Here is a 25,960-nt window from a genome sequence, read left to right as displayed (position 1 = left end):
AGGAACATTTTTGAGGGTTTTTGAAGGAAAACTTGGTAACATACTGGGCTGAAATAAATAACCTATTTACACGTTTACTTTGGGGTGCAATACATTGAAGCACTCCACCACCACAACCAAAACTATCAAAACTAACAGTGTCAGTAGTGGTGCTGTTACACGCCGCTGTGAGCCAGCGGAGGGCGCTCTGATGCACAAGTGAGGCGGAATTACGGCTCCCGAGTGAATCTGGCGTCAATAGACGATCTTCGGCCATGATGTGTCACTCAGACTTTTCAGCTAGCAACTGCGATGCAAGAAACTCTAACGAGTAGCAGCATCGACAAACCAGTGTAACAACATGTTACAGGGGACCATGTAGATACGAATACATTTTTACAGACTGATACCGAGGCTGTGTTTTGTTATTGACACTCCTGTCCACTGGGCGGTCTTGACAGTTGCTGTTGTTGTGTTGAGTCGTTGTTGCTAACGCTAACAGTTGAAGCTGGACGGTGCAGTGGCCAACGCAGACGGATACAAGCTACTGTGAGGTAATTGCTGATTACAGTTTTATTTAACCGTAAGGATAAGTGTGTCTTAACATTAGTTAGTGACCAAACATTACCGGTTTAGCGTTAAGTTAGTTAGTTTCCTGAAAACGACTCGCAAATTAGCCAGTTTAACGTGAAGCTAAGCGGCGTGTCCTGAAAGTACACACACGTGAAACTACTCTCTCCTCCTGGACCTCCGTCATATTGACAGCAGCTTTAGCATGGTGTCAACCTCAACACATGGTGTTATGCCTGCTGAAAAGTGTATCCACATATCATACACACACAATAAAAGGCAAGTTATTGGCAATACCACACTCTTGATGGCCTCAGACTAGCCTCGGTTTGTGCCTCATGTATTCGCATAGTTTCTGGTCACAGAGGTAACTATTGATTACACATCATGTTTCCACATGGTATACAATTAAACACCTAAGTTATTGTGTCCACAGAAGATTTATTTATATGTGACATAACATCACAACAATGTCAGCTTTGTCAATGTAATTAGATGGCTGTTGTTAAAAGCTGTTAGAAAGGGACTGTTGTTAAAAGCTGTTGGAAAGAGGCTGTAAGAGAAAACCATTGTTGAAATAGTGTTGCCGTAATGGTGACGTTTGACTGGCCTCAGCAGTAGTGGACCCCCGTATTTATTATACTTACAAACAATAACATCTTTACAAGAAATATTTTGCAGCTTCTTAAGGGTTACTAAGTCACTTTCAGCTTTGTACTGCATTAAACAAGTTTTTGCTGACTTTCTTTCCATACAAGAGGGAGCAGAATGCTTAACTCTTCTGATAATGTATCATTAGAAAGATTTAGATCTCTCAGACTGACTTCTCTTCTTGTGTAGTTTCAGTGGTGAAAGCTGGAAGTTTCTTGTCTCCTGTGAAGTGACTGAGGAAGATACAAAAACTCTTAAGGACACCGCTCTCTCCTCCAAGGCCTGATCCCTGAGTGTGAGCCAAGTATGCAACGTTATGCAGCCTGAAGCTTTAATTTCATCCCCAGAGTTGTTAAGAAGAATAAGGAGAAATCTGCTTCTGGCTCTGTTTGCATCAGCTAATGCCCTCAAGACTCTTTCATCAACTCTTGGCCTTACGTTAAATTATATAACTTATATAAAAGTGTGACTGTTAGTTGGAGTGTGAACCACTTTGCCTCAGGGAAAAAAAAATCCTCATGTGCCTGCCTTATAACACTGCATCGCTACAGAGCGCTAACAGTGTCCTGCTGACCTGCAGCACACGTGCAAGGCCTAGGTGTTGTACTGCTAACTGTCTCTGCAGCTGTAGTGGCAGTTATGATTGCTGCTGGTAAGGATTCATCAAGAACTTTTAGTCAATCTACAGCGACGAACAGAAAATTCACAACTCTGTTCAGTTGGAGCTGACATCTCAAAACTCATTTCTTCTGAAAAAACACTAACGGAGTGGGGAGCAACCAGGAGGGACAGGTATTTTCGCCTCAGGCTCATTTGGTATCATCTCGACTATAAATCCCTGTTCTGCCTGTCCATCTCCACCCAAGACCCCCAGACCTTCAAAAATAACCACAGCTTTGTTTGACTGTGCCATGCCCACCAACCAGTCCTCCCCCTGGGGTGGGGGGAAGCTCCGGGTTTGCTCCAACGCTGATAGTCCCACAACTACAACCTCTGTCAGTACACACGCCAAGACAGTTGCAGCCACTAAAGTGCCTTTTAGTCAGCCTTCCCTAGAGCTGTCCAGGAGAAAGGACCAAGCCAAACCTCTCTCCTCAAATGTTGCCTCATCTGCTTCCGCTGTGAGGCAGACAGCAGTGGCCCCATCTGTGGTTTCTTTACAGGAGAACGGTGATAGAAGTAAAACTAACACCCAGAGCCAATTCACCACTGTGCCAGACGGGTCTCCAGCCCTGCCACAACAAATTGATCGGATTCAAGGTTCACACCAGTTACTGTCAACAGGACGGAAGCAGGCTTGTAGCAGCCTCATAGAGACCAGTGCCCCTTCCTCCATCCCCAAGAAGGAATGCCAGGTTGGGTTAAATGTTCAGCTGACGAGTACCACAGAGAAATGTATGTCGCTCCAGACCTCTCAACCTGGAAACACTTTAGCTATGAGCAGATGTCAGGCTGCCACAGGTGATGCGCCATTGGGATTGGAGTCTCTTTCGTCAGTTTGTCATCAGGACCTGTTCATCAAAGGACAGCCCGCTCTGCAACAAACTAACAAGTTGATGGTGAGCATTGAAGTTAAGTTTTAAGTGGAACATATGTCCAAAATGGAAAAAAAAGGTATCTTCACCCAACAGTGTTGGATTTTCAACTCTTAAAATGAAATGCATATAGTGCTTGTCTTAGTACAGAGTGACCATAAGAATGTTAGACTTTGGTGGAGTTCCTGCTTTCCATTTAGAACTATATTGGACACCTGAAACTGGTTATTTTGTTCCATGATGCTCAGATGAAGAAAACATTTCATTAAAGCACAGTTAGGATTAATATTTGTTATACATACCCTTGCTGATGAACTCAGCTTCTGTTTTAATATCAGCACATTAGAGCTGTGCTGTCTATTAAGTATGGCAGTACCAGTCCTTGCAATTACTGATTATGTTGGTGTTTACAGAATTTTTTCATTTTGTCATTTTTTACATTGTCACATGTATGTCCATGTCTGTAGGTCCATTTACTGCATCCTCTTCCACGTTTTAACTTTCCTTGTCTTGTCTTTTAGCTTGAGGCCACAGACTGTTCCTCCTCACCTTCATTGCCTCCTCTATGCCTTACTCTTTGTGAACACCAGGGGACAGCATTAGGAAAGGATGCCTCCAGTCTCAACACTGCAAAAGTAGAAATAAAAAGCACAACAAGAGAAACAACAACAACTACAAGGAAGAGTCATTCAGATAAACCAGCAACAAAATCCATTCAGGCACAGAACAGTTGCACAAAAATAACTGCTTTAAACAGTCCGTTGCTGGTAAGAGGTAGTCCTTCATCAGTGGTGGCAGCAACTTCTCACAGTAAGCCCCAAACAACAGCATCACTAGACACAAACAAGCAGGCCCAGGAAAGTCAGTGTTCACCAGGAAGCAACCTGTCCACATGCAGAAGAATAAGTCCTCCAGCAGCCAATCCTTTTCCAAATGGCCCCACGCCAACTGTGCTCAGTGCCAGTGTCAGTGCCACTCAGGTGGAGCAGCCCACAACGCTGGATGCCATCCCAGGTAATCAGAATCAGTGGTTTACTTAATGTACACCATAGCTGTATAGGGAAACCTGGGGTGAGAGAATGGCCATTCAGTCTACAGGTTAGCAGTCAAGAACATCAGACATTTTGAACACAGGTTTTGCAGAAATATTCATAACTATGGTAAGAAATTATTAATGAGCTAATAATAAAAGTAGGATTCTATTAATACAGTTGAATGTCTTATGATTATGCTATGCTTTAAGAAACTTGTTGTAATTAGAGAAACAAACTTTAGAGATAAAAGTTAGTGATTAACAGTTTTTACCTTAAATACAATGAAATATTGGAGTCAAATAGGTAGAAAATCATGAGACACATGATTCATGTCTTGAGAAATCATTGACTCAAGAACAGCAAGAACAGTGTTTTTCAGTTTTTTCAGTTTTTATGTAGCTAGAATGAAACGAGAAATGGAGTGCTGCGAACTCTTTGGGTTCATGACTGTATTTTCACCCTCAGCCGTGGCCTCATATCCTCCAGGAGCCTTGGTGGGCTCTGTGACCACTAAGATCTCCGCCATCCACCTAACCAAGCAGGGACAGCATGCCTGCATGTCATCCTCATCTCCCTCCCCTTCCTCTCCCTCACCATCAGAGGAGTGTCCGGTTGGAGAGACTCAGCTATCTGGGTGAGGAACAGCTAGTTTCTTCTCAGTCAATGAATACAGCAGTTCCCCCCCATCACATCCTTATTCTGAAAATGTTACTTACTTATAATAATTGTTTGCAGTCAAGAGTGTGTTATGCAAGTGGATGGAGGTGAGGAGGAGCTGCCTGATGAGCTGGAGAATGCCTGTAGTGATGATGGTAAGATGTAATAACACACACACACACATACTTACAGCTCCATTGCACTGAAGCTGCCTGCAGTCAGCTTGTAATCGGCTCTATTCATGGTGTAAACAACTGATTTTAGGTTTCCTTTGTTTTCTTCAGATGATTCAGACTGCTCGTCCATCAACGGCACCTCATCCACAGCATCCCTTACACTCCTCGCTGGGTAAGACTGGGTGTAACTCCACACACATGCACACACTTCAGCTCCTTTTTTTAAAAGGGGACCTATTATGCTCTATTTTATTTTCAGTCATATATGTAATGTTACAATGTCAGATGTTCATATTAAAAGTACCCAACGTGTCAGATAATGAGGTAAACATATGGAGAACATATGGCCTCAGACTGCTCTGAATGCTTGGTTTACAACGGTTTTTTCTACTTTCAGTCCGAGCTGATGTCGGCTCGTGACGCTGCTCCATACACAGCGTGCAAGCTCACTGCTCTGCTCTGCTAACATAGTGGCGTTTTTCTGTTGTTTTGGGGGTGGTTGCACTGAGTCATGACTCCATTACACAGCACTATAAAGTAAAATAAGCTGTTTACCTGTTGGAGGTGTGCTGGTTGTCTGCAGCTCTTCATCAAAAATCATCATCACTGTGGCTGTATCTACTTGTACCTTTCCTCCCTGTGTTATTTCTAACTGATCCATTGAACAAAGAGCTCCAAATATTTCCATATGTTGTTTCAACTGGTTTTTAGCGCCACTAAAGAAGTTCTGCTAATTTGGTGAGAAACACATCTCACTTTCTGTCAATTCTTCACAATAAAAGTCTCCCATTATTTAGTCATTTAAAAGCTTTTAATTTGAAGCAGTAAAGCAGGAAATGTTGGGTTTGCATCAGCAGTAACTTAACACAACTCTGATATGGCTGCTCCTGAATGCTGGCCAATCAAATCAGAGTGGCCTCATCAGGAGGGGGGCCTTAAAGAGACAGAAGCTCAAATGGCCTGTTCAGAAACTACAGAGACTGTACTAAGGGGCTGCATAAAGGGTCAGTATAATATAAATAAGGAGTTCTTTTAGCTGTGAATCACGCAAAGCCTCTCTAGTGGAGTTCAAAAATTAAAAAAATAGAGCTGGAAATGAGCATAATAGGTCCCCTTTTAACAATGACATTTAAGATTACCAAAAGAAAATAAACACTGACTGATGCAAACTCTATAGGAGACTACTACATTCTATCTCTATTCTTACAGACAGTCCCCACAGCACTGTTTTTGGAACATTTTTTGGATCGTTTCTCACAACCATCACTCATCCATCTCATGGAATAGATATAGAATCGATAGATCCTTTTTCACCTAGTGTAACATAATCCTCCATTAAGATCACACAAATATCCTTTCGAAATGCAGTAAATAAGTGACATGTGTCTACAAATATCTTTCAAGGCCCCCAGTGGTGTCACTATGCGCTTATAAAGCTCTGTTGGTAAAGAAAAATAAAATTAATCAATATATATTAAAAACATATCCATATCTTGTAGGCCCATTTATGAACCTGGTTGAGACATGGTCAATGTCCTGTCATTGGACCACCTCACACCTAAGCCTGGTTTCTAATTGGTCCCCAAAAATGCCATAAAGTATAGATCCATCAGATCCTATGGTCTCTTTCTCTCTCTCTTTCATTCTCTCTCACTGCATTGTTAAAAGGGGCTGAAAGCAGCAGAGCGTGGTGGAAAGGTCTGCTGCATTGTGTATCTTATTGTTTTCCGCTGTGATGGCCTCAACAGTAGAACTCCCTACCAAAGACTCGGAGCTGATTCTCTGCTAAAACAGCCTGGATAGGGACCACTATTGTCGCCTTTTTCCCCCAACCAGCTGATTTGTTTATGTATACATTTAGGTACACCCCCACCCCTTGCTGAAAGCTATAGCTCCTGTATGTATAGTATAGTGGTAAGTTAGGTCAGTGTAGCTGTAATGCCATTGTATACCTGTTGGTGCATGAAGGATTTTATTTAAGAGAAAACATCTGAGGGGATAATATCATCAGCTGTCCTTCATTCATCCGTTTATCCATCATTCCTTGCTTCATATATGACTGTCACGTGAGTGGTTTCTTTTTTTGGGTGTAAATTCTCATTATTTTGTGTTTATCTGAAGTGGATAATGGTATGTGGGAAAAGGAGCTCAGGTTTTGTTCAATTTTTGAATTGATTGCAGCTAACCAGTCGTGTAAAAGTACATGTCACTGATTTGATGGGTTCTTATCTTGCGACAGCACTGGTGTTATTTTGTTGAGTCTTCTGAGCTTTGTAGAATGATTCCTTACATGAAATGTAGCCATTTATGTGCTCCTGTTTATGTTTAGCCATTATTGGATCTCTACTGGCAAATTGCCCAGTCCCTGTGAATAGTATTTTTAAATTTTGAAATGTGGGAACGTTAATTTTAGGTAGATCAGATATCCGTATGACTCCTTCATTTGTCTGTACTCTGTGTCAAAATGTTCTTGTACACTCTGCGTGATGCCTCTATACCACACAAGCTTCATGTTACTAGGGCAGAGTGTAAACAAGAATCCATCCTGACCACACTTGTCTTGTGTTACAAATTAGAGTGGTGACTGGATGCTAACTGCTGTTATTTAGAAGTTAGTGAACTTAATTCTAGCTGCATTACTTTTTGGCTGGACCGCAACAGTGGGGACAGCCCTACAAACCTGAAAGTGCCTGACTGACGGACTGACGGACTGACGGACTGATGGACTGACGAGCGGACAGATGAAGTTACACCATTGGTTGGCCGAAGGCCCGAAGCCTGCCAAAGGTTGGCACAACCAAGTATCCCAGAATGTATTTCGTGCCAACCAGCAGCAATGGAGGAGATTTTGAGATAGGCTAAAAGCTGTCGAAATTCTCGCTGTAGGATTGTAATATGTCACACACTTTATTAAGTTTTAATTTTTTTTCAGGTGAGAAAGCAACCAAAAATTCCCAAAATGTGGTCAGTTTATCCAAATAATGCCTACATTTTTGGAGATCTAAGGAGCTGCTAGCTGGGTGAGACCAGCATCATCTCAGCTTCTAGCAGCCCGACTTCTGAGATAATTAGCCAGTCAATGTCCGTCGTCATCCCGGGGAGAAAATGATCCAATGAACTGATCTGTGCAGCTCTTTGGTAATTTACCACGGGCTCTAATGTCTCTGTAGCATTTCGATATATGATATAATTCCTTTTGGAAGATAAACGTTGGTCTCGCAGATGAAATCTAACATGTAGTTGCCACATTAGTTTGTCTGAATGAGATTATTTTGTCACAGAACAGTCAGGTAGTTGCATTGAAGCCGAGCTGGTGCTGTTAGCAAGTATGCTGCTATTCCAATTGCAGATTGATTGTACTGAGTCCTCCCATCCTCAGAAGTTTGTACTCCTGAGTTGAGTCCAAACTAGCAAGCACGCAAAACAGAACTTGGCGCACTTGGTGTTGAGAAAGGCCCTATGACTTCAGTCAAAACCCGGCGCACTTCCTGGGGGCTCACCACGTGTCGCCACTTCCTGAGTCCGTCATTTCAAATTAAAAGACCTCTAGTGTTTCATATACGGTCCAGCCATTGTTGTGAGACTGCAGTTTGTTTTAATAGTAACAAGCTAAGCAGAGCTCTGGTGCTGAAAGGACAAGAACTGGTCGGTCTTCACCAGAAAACTTAATTGTAGATATACTTAACAAGTATACAGAACAATCATTGTTGATATACTTAAATATACAGAACAGTCATTGTAGATACACTTTCCATGTTTTTTAGAAAGTTAATATACTGTATGTTGTGTAAATGGCTGTCTATAGAGTTTGTGCTTTGTTAAATACGCAGTTAGGTGATGTTGCTTAAGTGTGTCAATATAGTTATATATATGGTATATTTGTTGAAATGTGACCAAACAGTACTGGGGACTCCTTGAGAGGAACTACCCACTGGGGAGCTCCCCTGAAAACTACATACCTTCAAGAGTTTTTTTTTCTGTTTGCATTCACACCACCAACATCAACGCTGAAGAAATGCTGAAGTGAGCTAGCCAGCGGTTGGTATAGCAACATCACTTCTGCGCATGATACAATGCTGTGATCAGAGCTATGTGTTCATTGTGTGTCATGGGTTTCATGATTATAACAGAGATGGAAAGGAGACGTGCGTATTTAGACTATGCGGTTGTTTTTCATGGGTTCTTAAAAATGGCAGTTGTCGGTGCTGCATTGACTCATGTGTTCGACTAATCAATGTACATTTAACTACTGGACCAATCACCGTACGCTTATGTCACCTTAGGTTCCTCTTGTGCTGGGAGAGGACCTACCCTGAAGTAGGAGCTAAAAAAGTCCCTCAAAACGGTGTTCTAAGAACTACAATTGTTCCCAGTTCCTGCAGTGCCGACGCAATAAAAAGGGGGTAGTTACTCCAACAGTTCTCACAACTATGAAAAGGTTCCTACGGCCCGTAAGCCCCTATAGCTCCTCTGTAAGATGGGACAACTATTCAGTTTTATTTATATAGCACCAAATCACAACAAAAGTCATCTTGGGGCACTTTTTACGTAGAGCAGGTCTAGAGCATACTCTTTAATTTACAGAGACCCAACAATTCCCCCATGAGCAAGCGCTTGGCAACAGCAGTTAGGAAAAACTCCCTAATAATGCTTCATAAAATGTTTCCCATACACCTACAGTTGTATGCAAAAGTTTGGGCATCTCTTTTTTTTTTTTAATTGAAAAGAAACAAACACATAAACACAGTCTCTTGAGGATATGGAACATAAAACACAATATTTTCAGCAAACATTAATGCATAGATACTTTTTATGTCATAAATTATTATGACACCCTACATAGTCAGTACTTCGTAACATCCCCTCTGGCAGATGTCACAGCTTACAAACGCTTTTTGTAGCTAAAAGTCTTTCAATTCTTGTATTTGGGATTTTCTCCCATTTTTCCTGGCAAACAGCTTCTAATTCTGCAATGTTCTTGGGCTGTCTTGCATGCACAGCTCTTTTAAGATCTACCCACAGATTTTCAATTATGTTTACGTCAGGGGACTGTTAGGGCCATTCCAAAACCTTCAGCTTGTGTCTCTTGAGGTAGTCCATGGTGGATTTCGAGGTATGTTTTGAATCATTATCCTGTTGTAGAAGCCATCCTCTTTTCAGCTTCAGCCTTTTTTTACAGACAGTGTGATGTTTGCTTCCAGAATTTGCTGGTATTTAGTGGAATCCATTCTTCCCTCCACCTGTGCAATGTTTCCTGTTGCCATTGGCTGCAACACAACCCCAAAGCTTGATAGATCCACCCCCATGGTCAACAGTTGGCAAGGTGTTCTTTTCATGAAATGCTGCTCTTTTTTTTTCTCCAACTTTACCTTTGCTGATTGTGGCCAAAGAGTTCTATTTTAACTTCATCATTCCACAGCACTTGTTTCCAAAACACATCAGGCTTCTGTAGATGTTCTGTTGCATACTTCTGACATTGGATTTTATGATGAGGAGGCAGGTAAGGTTTTCTTCTACTGACCTTTCTTTAAAGGTCTTGTTGTGCAAGCACTGCTCCACAGTAACTGCTCCACAGTAGAACGCTGCACCACCACTCCTGAGTCTGCTAAATCTTCCTGCAGGGTTTTTGCAAATGGGGGTTTTGATTTGCCTTCCTGATCAGCGTACGAGTAGTTCTCTCTGAGAGTTTTCTTGATCTTTCATATCTCATCTTGACCTCCACAGCTCCCCTATATTAACTTTAGAGAGAACTCAACAGACAAACACGTGCTCAGATCAATGATAAAAATAGAATAAGTGTGCTGTAAATTAATCCAGTAACTCTCTTTGATATGAACTTCAATGTTCAGTGCCATAGTGATACTGATATGGATGTGAGAGGCTGCATGTGTTTGGGTTTCTACCATTCATGAATCTGTTTGTTCTTCACTCCTTTTCTCTCTCTGTCGTTCTCCCACTATGACTCTCTCTCAGTATTGAGGAGCCGATGTCTTTGGAGGTGGAAGATGAGAGAGAGGAGAGACCAGCTCTGGTTCCCAGTTTGTTCCCCTTCTTCCCTCCAACACTCTACTTCAGCACCGCCAATGAGAAAGGTTAGGAAACACATGACTCTTGTGTAATAGAGTAAGATCAGTTAACTCACAGAGATATGACACCAGTTTTCAATTAGACATGTCACAGCACTTGGTTCTCAGACAGCACAGAGATGCTGCTGGGTCTTCGGCAACTGTTATTGAGTGTTGTTGTTTGTCACAAGACTGCAGGCCTAGTTTATTTTATCATATTTTATTAAAGCCAGTTTAAATATGATTATTATCATTGGTTTATTTAACTTATTTATTTTACTGAGCAGGTTACCTCTTTTACCAACATCTTTAGTGTTTCCAGTTAGTGTTTAAATGCAATGAACTTTTTCGGTATTTGCATTATGTTTGCTATGATGATGCTATGAAAATATATCTATAATATGCTATGAAGATAACTTTTTGTTGTGTGTTCTGCAGTGGAGCTGTTGCCTGCAGAACAAAGACGACTGTTAAAATGGAAGATGAGCCCAGTCACTCCAAATGTTGTCAAAAACATCATCGCCAGGTCACACTTCAAAGTCACCAAGAGTAAGTCACTGTGTGTGTGTGTGTGTGTGTGTGTGTGTGTGTGTGTGTGTGTGTATGCCTCTGTGTGAATGGCTGCAATTTTCATTTAATAAACATATTTCATTATCAGTTATTTGATAGTTAATCACGTGTGGTCAAGATCTGAAACACAATACTTTTGCCTTAAATTTTATTGCAGTGTGATTGAAACATGCACTTTCCTTAAAAATGAACATGTATGAAAATAATTGTAAGCGGTTTTCCTGGACAATTAAGATGTTTTTCGCGGTGTTGTTCATTTAGAAAGCCATGACTGGTTGGGCTGCTGGGGACACCACATGAAGTCTCCTGGCTTCAAGGCTCTTGGAGAGCACCAGAAGGTAAAAAACTATACACTAATCATTCCAGCCTCTACTCCCAGCCTTAACTTTAAGGAAGGTAAAATGATCAAATAATCCTTAAGATCTTCAGTCCAGAATTACACTTAACGTGGCTGTGTTGGTGTTTCTTTTGTCCTAGTTGAACCACTTCCCCGGAACTTTCCAGATTGGCAGGAAGGACCGGCTGTGGAGGAACCTGTCCAAGATGCAGGTTCGCTTTGGCAAACAAGAGTTCAGCTTTTTCCCCCGAACATTCATCCTTCCTCAGGACATCAAGCTGCTCCGCAAGGCCTGGGAGGACAGTGGCTCCAGGCAGAAATGGATCATCAAACCTGTATGTTCTGTTGTGTAATTCATTTTCAAAATGAGTCATCCAGACGATGGATCTGATTTATTCAATTAGTCAAAAGAGTACGTCCTAAGTATAATCAGGTTACTTGTTCTTGTTCATTCTCTATTTTCTTTCTTGTCTAACAGCCTGCCTCAGCCAGAGGAATAGGTATCCAGGTCATCCACAAATGGAGCCAGATGCCCCGCAAAAGACCACTACTGGTCCAGAAGTATGTAATCCAGTAGATCACTAGAAGTTTAACAGTAAGCAGCCCAGAGCAGACTGCCACTGGTCCACAAGTAGCCATATCAATCATAGTGCAGGAAATACATTTTCAAAGAGATAAACAAGAAGAGAGTTTATACAGTTTTAATTATAATTCTGTTTACAATTTGGAATACATCTTCTTTTCTGAGGTCTTTGTTTCCATTTAATTACTTGTCAGCTGTTAACAAGCTGTGTTGTTGTTACTGTTAAGGTTAGACTTCAATTGAGGTATTAAAGTACTGATTCTAAAATGCCAGCAGGAGATCAGCAGAACAGACCATCGCACTTTTCCAGTACCTGACACCGTTTACTCTCTCACTGGGTTAAAACATTGTTATTGTGGTTGTGTTTTTCAGGTATCTTCACAAGCCCTACCTCATCAGTGGTAACAAGTTTGACCTGCGGATCTACGTCTATGTGACATCCTACGACCCGCTCAGAATTTACATCTTCTCTGACGGACTGGTTCGATTCGCCAGCTGCAAGTCAGTTTTCACCACATCCATCATAGTGACAATTGACTAAATAAATGTCCAAATAGATTAGTTAAACTAGAATTGAATGTAAATGATCTCCAAGGATAAAGTTTGTAATTTCAACAGGAAAAAGTAATGGGACTTATTTAAGAAAATATTATGTAAATATTTCTTTTTTTTTTTTTTTTGTGACAACAAGAAAAAGTTTCCAGAGACTTCTAAATAGTGTCTGAAAGAGGTCATATATTATCGATTTTGCTAACATCCCTGTGTTTCTCCTCTCCAGGTATTCGTCTTCCATGAAGACACTGGGCAACAAATTCATGCACCTGACCAACTACAGCGTCAACAAGAAAAACTCTGAATACCAGACTAACAGCGACGACAAGGCCTGCCAGGGACATAAATGGTAACTGAGGAAAAAAGGGTGATAAGGTTACAGTTAAAACTGAAATATGCAACATTGTCTCTGTTTACCAACTCCAATCAAATGTACTGTTTGTTCATGTGTTTTCAGGGCTTTGAAGGCATTGTGGCAGTATCTTGGTTCTAAGGGAGTCAACACCACTCTGATATGGGAGAAGATTAAAGACATTGTGATCAAAACCATTATTGCGTAAGTTCCTGTTTCCCATTCAGTCATTCAGTCACTGGATGTAGAAAGTGGTCACACAAGGTAGACCGTAGTTGATAGCTCTGTTTTTCATTATTTGTTGAGGGTTTTTTTTTCTCAATCAGTTTATTTTTTGTATTTTTTTTTTACATATATACATTTACATCACAGCCTGATGAGGATAATTTTCAATATAATGTTAAAGACAAGTTTCCTCTCACTTTGTACTTTTTTACATTGTATAATCTGGATGACTGACAACTTTCATAGACACTTTTATGATTTTTCATACTCCTGTCAAAGTGGATATACAGTATTTCATTAAAGCAAAGGTTCACATTTTTTCAAGTCAGTCTTTAAACATTCACTCTCAGGCCCATATGTACACTGAAACCATTAACTATAAAATATTTACTTTGTCTGACAAAATGTTCTAGCTCATAAATCATTTACCTGAATGTAACCAAAATACTGTGCCAGAGATTTGGATGAAAAATGTCATGAAATTATGAATAGATATGATTCTGAAATAAGCTTTCCATCTCCTGTGCATTGTTTATCAGGTCAGAACCGTATGTTAACAGTCTGCTGAAGATGCACGTTCGGACACCCTACAGCTGTCATGAGCTGTTCGGCTTCGATATCATGCTGGACAAGAACCTCAAACCCTGGATCCTGGAGGTCAACATATCACCTAGGTAATACACACACACACACACACACACACACATATATGTATATATATATATATATATTTCAAATTACATCCTCTAACTGTTGTGTTTCTGGTCCAGCCTCCATTCCAACACAGCGCTGGATGTTTCCATTAAAGGTCAGATGATCAGAGATCTCCTGAACCTGGCTGGTTTTCATATTCCTCAAAGAGAAGATGTGGTCGTCCCCTGCAGCAGCACCTCCAGCTCCACCAGCAGGTAGGGGGAGTTTTTAAGACTTACATACAAGGGCTGGGAGGACCCCTACTACATATAGGAGTCTTGTCTTGTCTTAGACATGTGGAGATGAAATTACATGTAGCTGATTGTCATACAGGCATCGCAAGTGTTTCACTTTCCATTTGTTTCACTTTGTGTGTGTGTGTGTAGTCTGTATGGGGGGAACAGGGAGAGGACCAAACCTGATCTGTCTGCTGATGAGAAGGTCAAACGGGCCTTTTACCTCACACAGCGCTACGCTGACCAGGTACACAAATACACACACATAAAGCTGTAAAATAAGTTTATTCTGTTCAAGTTCAAAAGTAAGGAGTAAATGTTTTTGTCATTTTAGCAGCCTAGTAGAAATCACTGGATGCTTTCATTTTTGAATGGAGGAGAAAATTTTAAAAATGAAAATTTGTTAACACTGACAGGAGTGTGTCTTTCAGCAAATCTTAAAATCTTATGAACAACAAATCTGCATCACTGTAGAGAGTGTGCAGTTTTGTCAAAACTCTCCTATATTTCAGAAGAAATGTTGATATATATTCTGTCAGTCACTGCTTATTTTCACATAAAATAGCAAGAAATTAAATTCCAAAACACAGTTTTAATTTCAGGTGAAGTAAAATTTAACTGCAGCTTTAACAAACCAATTTCTTTCCCCAAAATTTGTTCTCTCGGGCAGCTAACTCACAGGCAACAACTAGCCCCTCAACAAGCTCCTCCCTGTTAAAATCTTAAACTATAACTTTCTTACCAAAGTGGACCACCTGTACCTTGTGCTTGGTGGGGGAGCTGCATGACTGTAGCCCCTTTTACACAGCCTGTTCAAGGCAGGAATGCTGCACCTTTATTCCGTCTCGCTGTTCTGTATAAAAGTTATGGACACAGAATAGGGGGACAGAGTTGCTCTGCCAGTAAGCCGGTCATACCACCAACTTCAACTGGTGTAAGCTGCTGCTGATACTAGAACTACCAGTACTTCTAATACCACTAATGGTGCAGATGCTGATGCTGATGAAATTCTGTATGTGTAGAGTTCTAGTTACATTATTAATGTTTCTTTTTTTCTATCTCTATCAGGACTTCCTCTCCACAGTGTTGGATGTTTTGACTCCAGAGGACGTTCACATGCTAGCAGAGAGCGAAGATGAGCTCAGTCGCAGAGGTCAGTTCGAGCGAATTTTCCCATCACCGGCATCATCTCGCTACCTCCGCTTCTTTGAGTGTTCGAGATACCTCAACATACTGCTAGACCAGTGGGAACAAAAGTACTGGAACAACAGGACCAAAGGTATTTCAAGTCCATTTTATCTATATTCACAAATTGCCTTTGTCTCTGCAATCTGTACAAGATACAACACCCAGTGTGTTTATAACTACACTTCATTTACCTAATGGTATTTCTCTTAGTTGGTTGGTTTATTAAGGATTTGTGGCATTTTTTGTTGAATTTTTCTTTTTCAACCGCATCTCACGGCATTCTGAGACCATCGCTGAGGAGGACTGTGAGATGCGGTTGAAAAGCTCTGATGAGATGAAGATGGAACACTTTCACTCAGGACTTGTGTAAATGAGAAGCTGCCCACCATTAATCTCCATGTCATAACTGAGAGAGAAACTCAGGAGCTCTTCAACTCCTCCTACTTTATGTTAAGAAAGTAATAGCACACAAAGGGCAGAAGGATGACTGGGACTGCTGGCAGATTTGATTGATTCTGTGTATGAAATGTTCTCGTGTGTGCAGGTATCAGTCTGCTTAGGACTCTCTGTCAGAAAGGAGTCCATCTCGGAACCAATGACCCTGCTCACATGGTGAGGAACTGGAAAGATGTCATTAATTTGTCTCAATAAATGATACAGTTTATTATTGAACAAAAATCCATGCTTTGATTTGAAAAGTTGAACTATTTGCATCTGTGTGTCTGTCCAGTGGTCCAAGTGTAGCTACACCTCCAAGTGTGAACCACACAGACGAGAACTTGTCAGCCCATCCAGACCCAGGTGAAGACACACACAAACACACACAAACACACACACACAACAGTATCGCAGAACAGAATATTGAATAGAGAATTGGCCAATACAAGTACAGACCTTGTTAAATAATATTCAGTTATGTGCACGATGCATGCTATATGAAAACACTTTATTTGTATACATTCCTTTTGTGTAAAATACCATTCATGCAGAGGAGCAAGTAAAAGCACTCTAACAGCTTAAGAGGAGAAAGCTTAAATACTCTTTGGGGCATATTTGATTAACTTATGTAAGCCATTGTTAAAATGTTTTATGTAGTAATACTAACTAATGTAAGTAAGTTAAAAGTTGGTGCAAACAAAGAAAATATCATTTAAATTTGGTTTGGATTATTCAGACACTATAGAGTGAATTAACCTGATTCTTCCTCCGCTGCCTCCCTCTGACTTGTTCTCCAGGGTGGTGGTCAGCCACCAGCACCAGTCCGATCGCGCCGACGAGGACGACGGGTCAGACGGGGATGTGGCCTCCGTTTCCAGCCTGCCTGTTTCTCCAAGTCCTGGATCTAGTGTCACCAGCAGTGCCTGTGCAAGCCCTCAACCCAGCCTCACCCAGAGCCTGCTGCCCCAACAATTCTCTTCACTCTGAGACTTGGTTTGCTAACACGCTGCTTAGCACCCAGAACAGAAACAAAGCTCAGGGTCTAAGCCGTAGCCCTCACCTCTCTCTCATAAACACCTTTTCCAGTGATCTTCATGTCTACTGGCTCAGAAACACTCACTCTGGACCAGACATCTACTTAAAACTAGAACTTTGAAGCCTAGTAACATAGAGTTAAGCGAGGTCTGGATTTTGGTCTTTAACAGAATTATAGTTTGCGTCAGAAGGAGGTACGTATAAAATGTAACTATAACAAATGTGATTTTGTGCAGAAAATGGCTTGAAAAAAAAAAGTAACGGGGGGAACAGCAGTCAGTTGATGACTTATCCTTTCTAAGTAAGCCTCCATTGCCACAATAGTGAAAAAAATACAATATATAAATAGGACTTTACCAGTGTTTTTATATGTTTTAGGCCATTTACTACAAATCACAAATATGCCAACCATTGTCCAGCCTTTCAGATGGTGCAACGTCACATCGTGTCTGCTTAACATGTCAAACATACATTATTTTACAGCAATGCAGTGCAGACAACATTTCAAGCAGATATGAAAGGTGTGACCTCCTGATTTATTCCAGTAGTATATTGACATTTATCTCAAGTATTCCGTTTATCTCATTAACATTATTAGCATTTGGACATGCTCATTAAGGCTGTTTTATCAATATTAGTATTGTGTGGAAAAAAAAAAACAATAGAAGAGGACATGACATTCATTTGAGTGAGACTACTGCATTGAAACAATGGAGGGCGCTACACAGAGGCTCTAGCAAATAAAACGCTGGCAAAAGCTGGTTTAACTTTTGTTGTCATGCAGTGCAGCGTCACTCGGCCATTTAAATACGTGTAAGCAAACATTCCAGGTACCTGGCGATCGTCAAGACATTAAATTGTCACGGCGATAACTTTTTAGAGTTTTAACATCCTGTCTGACAGTATTATAAATTGCTGTGCAGTGTTTTGGTCTTACAGGCCTTAAAACTCATAAATGTATTGCTTAAACCTGACATCCTGAATTGTTTTTCATCATCTCACTAGTGCGTGTAGCCAACACTCCCTGCTCGCACTGCCACCTAGAGGCGGCTGCTCTGATGCATTTAATTTCCCAAAAGGCTGGTCCTCATTGGACTTTGGTAGTAAACCTAAACTGTGAATACAGACATCATGGACTTTCTCACAACCTACACCTCAAAGCTTTTGGTTTGGGCACATTAGCGGGAGTAAAACTGCTAAACCAACATTACCGTACAGATAATAAATATAAGCTTGAACACAGTGGTCCAAAGTTGTGCTGATGAATAATGACACAATACTATGGTTTCTATTATTGGTTTGGTGTTAAGAGGGCAGTTGTTGTCATCTTCCTAGCCTTACAGACACAAGCTTTGTGTGTGTTTGTGTTTGTGGAATGGAGAGGAGAAGAAAAAAGAGCTATCAGTGGACAAATTAAGGGAGGAATGGGGAATTGGAGAGGAGGTGCGCTGCAGAAGATGACCATTCTGAGCTCACCAGACATTCTGCAGCGTGTTGAAATCTCTGCAGTTTGTTTCAAACATCTTTAAAGTGTCATTACTTCATTTTAGTTTCATTTTATTCTGGTTGATGGTGTTACTGGTGTGTTTCACAAAACCTCACTTTGATTCATGATGTTGATTTTATGTTAGTGATACTTGAAAATGAAATGGCAAACTTTATCACTCTGCCTGGCATGCATGTGGGTGGGCAAAAAAGTTATGCTGAAGTCATTTGATAATAGCAACCTTGTTAGACTTTTAAAAAGCGCTTTCATTTTTCTGTGTGACGATCACTTGTATTAAGAGTATAGAGAGCCGAAGTCATGACGTCACATTCTGGCTAGCCTCTGCTCCACTAGATCCTATAACTCAGTGAAATCTCTTATTCAGCATTGATTTCATCTGACTTTTTGAAAAAATAAAGCATGTTCCTGGGGTGTGCTTTCTATATTCTAGGACAAATTGGCTCAACTACAGCACTTGCTTTTACAAGCTGAAACCACTGCGATTTAAACAAAGTTAAACAATTGATTTTCTAGCATGCAAAAAAAAACCCTCATCTTGCCAGTGGGCTCGCCTCTTTTGTCAAGCCGTAATGTTTAACTCAGGATGGTCGAGGGCTTATGAGAAATGGGGTCCATTTAAAGGCTGCTGATATTAGATTTTTATTGAAACATATGGAGTGAACAACGCAATATACTGTTTAGAAGGCTCTGTTCCAAGGCTGGGTCTTTATTAATTTGCCTGGAAGTTTCTGTTTTACTTCAGCTCTCTATACAGACTTTCTTAAAGGTTGCCAAAATGTAAGTCCAGCTCCAAAATTTAACCCTGCAAACAAACCTATACAAAGCACATACTGCTTTATCATTTTCCAGAATCATCAACACTGTGAGTGGAGAGGTTAGTTAAGAGTACTTAATGTATCCTCAGGAAAAAAAAAAGTATCTTATTTCAAAAATATACATTTACTGTGAGGACACTTTCAGAGAAGTAATCTCAAACTACTTGAACCTACGTGTGAAAATGTTTGGATTTACCTTCTCTCAGAGCCAACAGCTATGGTAACAAATGGGGAGTTGTTGCTTTAGTCTTCTTTAGTCCAGCGGCTTCTTGACCTCAGTCTTACCTAGATGAATATCTGGAATTCTCAAAAAAAAGTCTTAAAGAAGCCCTGCTTTATGTCCCATTGGAATTTATATTGAAAGTCACTTTTGCTCCCGCAAAGGAAAAATTGTGGGAGCTTGTTGAACTCATCTACTGACAAGTTTTGTTATGCATTTACTAACAGATGCCAAACTGCTGTGAAGTGGTCAGTACGTAGCACACATTTACATCTTCATGCAAGCTTTGAGCATTTCTTTGTGGAATATAAGGAGAAATAAAAAGTAAAAGAGGCTAAATTTGACAGAGCAGCATTTAAACAGAACAGCTTGTGATGTGGAGGCACACACTAAAGGGCCCATTCACACAGAGGAGCATCACTGAGGAGAAAGGCATTCAAACTCCTTATATTTCAGTCAGGGTTGCCTGCAGGTAATGGATATTTTATTATCAATTCATGTATTAATTGTAATTCATTTTTATTAATTTATACAATTTTAGTCAATAGAATCTCACAAAATGGTGAAAAACTGCTAGCACAGTCACCCAAAGCCCAAAGTCTTTAGACTGCTTATTCAATACCCAGAACCCTCAAAATATTGATTCAACAAGGTTGAGAAAATCAGAAAAGTTAAAATAGCTTGTCCTGCCACAACGGGCAACCAGTGAATGACGAGGTCTTGGGAAGAAGGCATCTTACTTTTAAATTTGTTGTCAGTTGTTGCTCATCCCCTTCTCCACCTGTTGTGATGTACAAACTGTAGTGTGCCCTACATCATTTTTCTGTCTGAACTGGGCCTGACACAGTGTTAGCCTAGCATCACACATCCAACATAAGACAGCACAAAGTCAGCATCAGCAGGACATCTTAGGTGGTTTTGTACGTTTTTGCTCATTCTCTATATGATATATTAAATAATATGTATTAAAGCTAGTTTTATTCTGTAGTTAACTGAAATATAGGCTAAATGAGCTTAAGCATACAAAATCACCAGTTTAGTTGTTCAACACAGCTGCTCTTGAACAATGACTATTTTGTAATGGTTTCATGGGCACATGAGGCATAAAACCAAATTAGTCTACACTATGTCAATTACAATAAAAACATTCAATTCCAGTAGTGATAGTTTGCTCTGACACATTTAGCTAATCCCACTTTACATTACGGCCACGCTGCCATCAGGTTTGTTGGCTGCTTTTCAGAGTTTATATATATATATAATATTATGAAGTTAAATAACACTGCATTTGAAGTTGTTTACATAACTGAAATGTAATAAGTAAATGGAGATTTTAATATTTTTCACTAACTCAAAAATTGTAACATTTTCATGTGAAAGGGCTGTGTAAATTGCTCAGGATGACAAGTTCAAAATAAAAGTTATTTGAGGTACAAGTCTCATGATGGGGTTCTTTATCTGGGAGATTTAAGAAATTGTTTTCTTGGTTGGTGAAAATTGTTGGTCTTAAAAATGTTGCTATCAAATGTGCCAATACACAGAATACAATACGGACAGAACACACTCAGATTTTCTTGAATTTAGGGCAGAAGAGCAGAGTCTTCGTTACTGGCAGACAGTTACAGCTGTGACACTCAGCTGGAAATTACAACTGTTTTTGAAATTACAACATAAAGTATATAGTCATGGGAAAAAAAAACTAAAAGGAAGGTCTACCAACTGCAACTTTGTAGGTGTTTTGCATTTACATTTACATAAATTTCATCATTATACACTTTTTATCTACAAAGATTTAGGACCCATTACAATATTTTACTGTTATCAGCATTTACATGGGCAGGTGTAAAATGATCATAGGACAGAATAAAATAGGGGAGTAGCTCAGAGATGTAACCTGGGGTCAGGCTATGAAGAGCTTTAACCATAATGAGTAGGATCTTAAAATCAATTCTAAAACCAAGTGGCAGCCAGCGTGAGAAGAATAATATAATTTCTTTTCTTGGTCTTTGTTAGAAGTCTGGCTGCTGCATTTTGTACAATTTGGGGTCTGTGAATTGATGTATGATTTGTGCCAGTTAAGATACTGTTGCAGAAATCCAGTTGTGAGGAAATGAAAGCTTGTATGATTGATTCACTATCTGGAAGACTCAAAATTGAACACATTCTGGACATTCTGCCACTTGAAGGATTTTTCAAGTCTGTCTTAAAGCAACAATCAGTTTCTCAAGGAGGTTTTCCTCGCTGTAATCATTCCTCCTGTTCATACTGGCTATTAAAAGATCCTCTTCAGATGTGCTTTCAGTGACTATGTTTACATGCACAAAATATTCCGGTTTTTGCCCTTATTATGAAAGAGACAATATTCCTACTAAGCTGTTTACATGGCTAATGAAAATGAATATTCCACTAATATTCCTGTTTACATGCAGAGGGTTTCACTTTCAGGGTTCCCCTCTGCTCCAGTGAAAACAGGAATCACAAGATCTCCGCAGGCAGTGAAGTAAACCAGTGAGGTGAAAAACATTAGTGAGCTGCTGCCTGATATTTGTAAGTGATACTGATATGACTGATATTATAAATATAGTATAATATAGTTACAAGCACATCCAGTACCAAGGTTGTCCCATGATGTTTACTACACTGCTAAGTATTCTTGATGCATCACACCAAGTCGTCACCATCAGTCCATGGCTGCATGTCGGGACAGTAACCAATCCCCTCCGTCCCCGTCGCGGAGAAGGTGCACTCTGTTTTTCTCCAATTGAAACCCATATTCCGAATGCACTGTATACATGTCCAAAGAATGCTCCTAAAACCAGAATAATATCAGCATATCCCATGTCTTAATTGGAAGATGCTACATTCGGAATAAGGCCAAATTCAGAATATCCAAATGGAATATGCTGTTTACATGACCCGTATCAAATTCAGAATATTGTCATACTTGGAATAGTAGTGGATTATTAGTGTACATGTACTGTACCCAATGTAGGTGATGGGGGCTAAAATCCGCAGTGTGTCCACACATTCATTATGTGCAAAAATGCACTTAAAAGTTTATCTGAACCTTATATGAGGCTTCAGCAGGCTGAGTTAGTCATATCAAGTGGATATCTGCCACATTTACTGTCTTTTTAGCATCCAATTCCCAATTTATGTTTCCCTGTTGAGCTGTGGTGGAAGCACAGTCACAAAAAGAGGGACTTTGGCACTAAAAAGACTGTAACATTGAAAGATATCCACTTCATTTGGCTAATTTGGACATTAGAAGCTTTATATTATTCATACTCATGTTACTCATATTGTTTTAAGGCAGACTTGGGAAAATTGTGAACCCATCCTTTAAGAATATGTTACTTCCATGTCATGAAGTACAACAGTTTATAAAATTATATGTCTGGTCAAAATTCTGACCATTATAAAGCAGTTGGCCAACAATGACCCTCTGTTTACTTCTGAAACAGCCTGCATTTGGAATACACACACATGCACACATGAGACACTGGCGAGAATTGCTAGAATGAGTGCACTCACTGTGAGTGCAGAGACACAGAAACCAGGCTGTGGTATTCTGAATGTGTGTCAGGACTCTGTAAGCAGTTGTTAACTATTAATATCTGGGCTTCTCTCTCTTAACCAGCAGCGACAGGCCCATGTGGAGAACTGCATTTATAATTAGTAAGACACTGTAGTCAATATTATGACATATAAACTGGATTTAGAGAACTTTCTAAATTCTGCCTTGAATTATGTTTAACAAACATCCCCTGAAATTAGTCAGACTGATGAATTAATTCATTTAGCCAGCACATCTCAACACCAACAAGCAATTGCTGGGATTTGCTGGGCTCTGCAAAATATTTAAATAACCTGCCTACCAATTTATTATTACTGTACATCTATTGGTGTTAAAGGGGTAACAGTGTAAATAATTGTGCAATTGACTTTTGAAGGTGTTGAAATCTTACTTTTCACAAAATTTTAAAATGTTTATCTCAAGCTTGAATTATTGGAAGAGAGAAAGAGAGGATAGTCTACTAGAGTTGTTCAGTGTGTCTATAAATAGTTTGACGGGTAATGGCCCAATGAAACTCAAATGTGTTCCCCAGTAGGACTGCCAAAGCCTTAAAGCTACACCAATCAATATTTTTATTTATTAAAGGGGACCTATTGTGCTTTTCCTTATTTTCAGTCATATATATAATGTTACAATGTCAGCTGTTCATATTAAACGTGGCCAAAGTGTCAAATTATGAGGTGAACATATGTAACAGGTGTCCCTGTCAGCAAAAAGCACCAGCTTCAGACTGCTGTGAGCACTGGGTTTCCAACAGTTTTTCTACTTTCAGTCTGAGCTGATGTTGGCTCGTAGTAGATTTCCTTATACGGACATCTGCTCCACGCACAGCATGTAAGTTCACCCCTCCGCTAACATTATGGATTTTTTCCATTATTTTGTGGGTAGTCTCGTCAAGCCATGACTCAAGTCGAGCTAGTTCGCTGTGAGTGTTTTTCTATTACACAGCGCTGGTCGTCTGCAGCTCTTAACCAAACATCATCATCACAGTGGCTGTTTCTGCTTGTACTTTACTCCCTGCATTATTTCTAACTGAACAAAGAGCTCTAAATATGTCCACTCCGCTAAGGAAGCTCTGCTAATTCGGTGAGGAACATGTTTCATTTCCTGTAAATTCTTCACAATAAAGGTGCCCTGTTATTTAGTCATTTAAACGCTTTTAATATGAAGCAGTAAAGCAGGACATGTTGGGTTTTCATCAGTGATAATTTAACATGACTCTTATGGAAAGCTGGACAATCAGAACATAGTGGGCTCATCAGGAGGGGGGCTGTAAAGAGACAGGAGCTAAGACTTCCTGTTAGAGACAGAGGCTGAAGTGAGTAATTGTATAAAGGGCCAGTGTAAGATAAATAAGGAGGTTTTTTTAACTGTGAATCATGCAAAGCTTTTCTAATGGAGTCTCAGAATAAAAATATAGAGCTGGAAATGAGCATAATAGGTCCTCTTTGTGGCTCAAACTCGATCAAATTGCTACGTGTTGTGACAGATGTCCCTCATAATGATGACCCCACAGAGAATTATCACAGACTCTGCAGTTCCCCTCAGCTCTTCTGAGCATTTTAGCATATTTCATCTTGTTGTTTTGGCTTATGGCTTGCAACTGAACTGTTTTGATTCAGTCCCACCTCTCATCAAACTTGCTGTTGTGCACTACCTGCCAAGCACCAAACAGCAGACACAGTTAGTGACTAGTGGATCATTTAGCAACTAGAGAGTCTAAATATATCTCAAGAGTTGGTTAAGTCCAAAACAGAGCTAAAAGGAGAGTGAAACAAGACTCGATGAAATGATGCTGTTGTTGCTTGTTGTCTGCTGGATGTGGTAATGGGCAACTGTTGGCTAACAAATTAGCCATAACGACTCTATCAGATACATCAATGCTATGTTTACAGCTTGTTCTAATGTAGCCTCAAGTTTCTGAAAAAAGAAGCAGCCAAATGCATGTTTTTTGCCTCTTCATTAGTCCTTCAGGTTTTATTTTTCATCCGGAGAAGCTTGTCAACTTCACTCATTCATAAAACTAACGCAACTTAACTTTTCTGTGGAAGGTGCATCATTGTTCACAGTTATCGGAGATTCCTACAGGAACATCTGGTGTTTTTACGTGATGTAATTATTTTACTATTTATCTTATATATTTATTAGTATAAATGTATTAGTATTAATGGCTGTGTAAAGGAAAGAGGGAGAGATTTCTTTTTAAACACATTTAAACATGTTATAAAATAATTGCTGAAAACGTGAAAAGACTGAACTATGTAGAACTGAACTGTGGAGTTAGAGCGTTAAACTGTTTTTCACCATTTGTGTGGTCAGGATTTTTTGGGCGGGCCTGAAATGGTGGCTCGATGACGAAGAGGGGTTACTAGCATGACCCCCCCTCCACCCCACACACACACACACACACACACACACACACATACACACTCATTATATACACACACTATATAAACATTAGAGCACATGTACTCGTTGTTACTATTTTTACACCGGGTAGTTTTACAAACTTTCATCGGAGACAACTGGGATTCACTTTGGATAGTTCACTGTTACTGGTGAATGGGGCCATTTTCGGTCAATGTTAGCACTCAAGGAGTTAGTTTAAACCCAGCTGAAGTGTCTGTTGACGAGCGGAGCTGCCGGCAGCTTAGGCTTCAGCACTGAGTATGCAGCTGGGAGGTTCTCAGCAAGAGCGAGAGCATTTGCCAGGCAACACGTCACCAAAAAGCACGGCATGAGAGGCTTTTGCTCCCAGGGTTATGGCCACAATGAAGCTGCAAAGGACGTTTAAGCAGAGAAGTGAATAATGTGAAGTGCACGGAACTCCATTGAAAAGAATGACCATTTAACATAACAATGATTGGTGATGGATTGCTTGTTAACTAGTCATTGAAGTTACGTTTTTACTGAAAAAAACACATTTACATACAAAATATGTGCCGAATTAAACAGTGGCTCCTAA

The 25,960-nt window shown here is 40.1% G+C and overlaps 1 protein-coding gene across 2 annotated transcripts; it reads left to right on the top strand.

Moving 5' to 3' along the window:
- The first annotated feature begins 226 nt into the window (after positions 1-226).
- ttll4 (tubulin tyrosine ligase-like family, member 4) lies at positions 227-20,858 on the top strand. 2 transcript variants are annotated; one of them, XM_067604259.1, is made up of 22 exons: positions 227-357; positions 441-533; positions 1,390-2,759; positions 3,257-3,749; positions 4,235-4,403; positions 4,505-4,581; positions 4,711-4,774; positions 10,576-10,694; positions 11,106-11,216; positions 11,499-11,575; positions 11,715-11,909; positions 12,053-12,135; positions 12,530-12,658; positions 12,936-13,058; positions 13,167-13,265; positions 13,826-13,960; positions 14,057-14,194; positions 14,366-14,462; positions 15,284-15,494; positions 15,948-16,015; positions 16,134-16,204; positions 16,639-20,858. In XM_067604259.1, exons 3-22 carry the CDS (start codon positions 2,112-2,114, stop codon positions 16,826-16,828), a joined length of 3,297 nt encoding a protein of 1,098 aa, XP_067460360.1. In that variant the 5' UTR covers positions 227-357; positions 441-533; positions 1,390-2,111; the 3' UTR covers positions 16,829-20,858. The 2 variants fall into 2 exon arrangements, with proteins under 2 accessions (XP_067460360.1, XP_067460361.1); XM_067604260.1 differs by lacking the exons at positions 227-357; positions 441-533; positions 1,390-2,759; ... (2 more) ...; positions 4,505-4,581; positions 4,711-4,774 and adding an exon at positions 6,278-6,668.
- Positions 20,859-25,960: the final 5,102 nt, after the last annotated feature.

Source organism: Thunnus thynnus, chromosome 11, assembly GCF_963924715.1.
Source record: "Thunnus thynnus chromosome 11, fThuThy2.1, whole genome shotgun sequence".
NCBI lineage: Eukaryota > Metazoa > Chordata > Actinopteri > Scombriformes > Scombridae > Thunnus > Thunnus thynnus.
The sequence above is the reverse complement of the archived record's forward strand: the minus strand, read 5'-3'. Positions and strand labels throughout refer to the sequence as shown.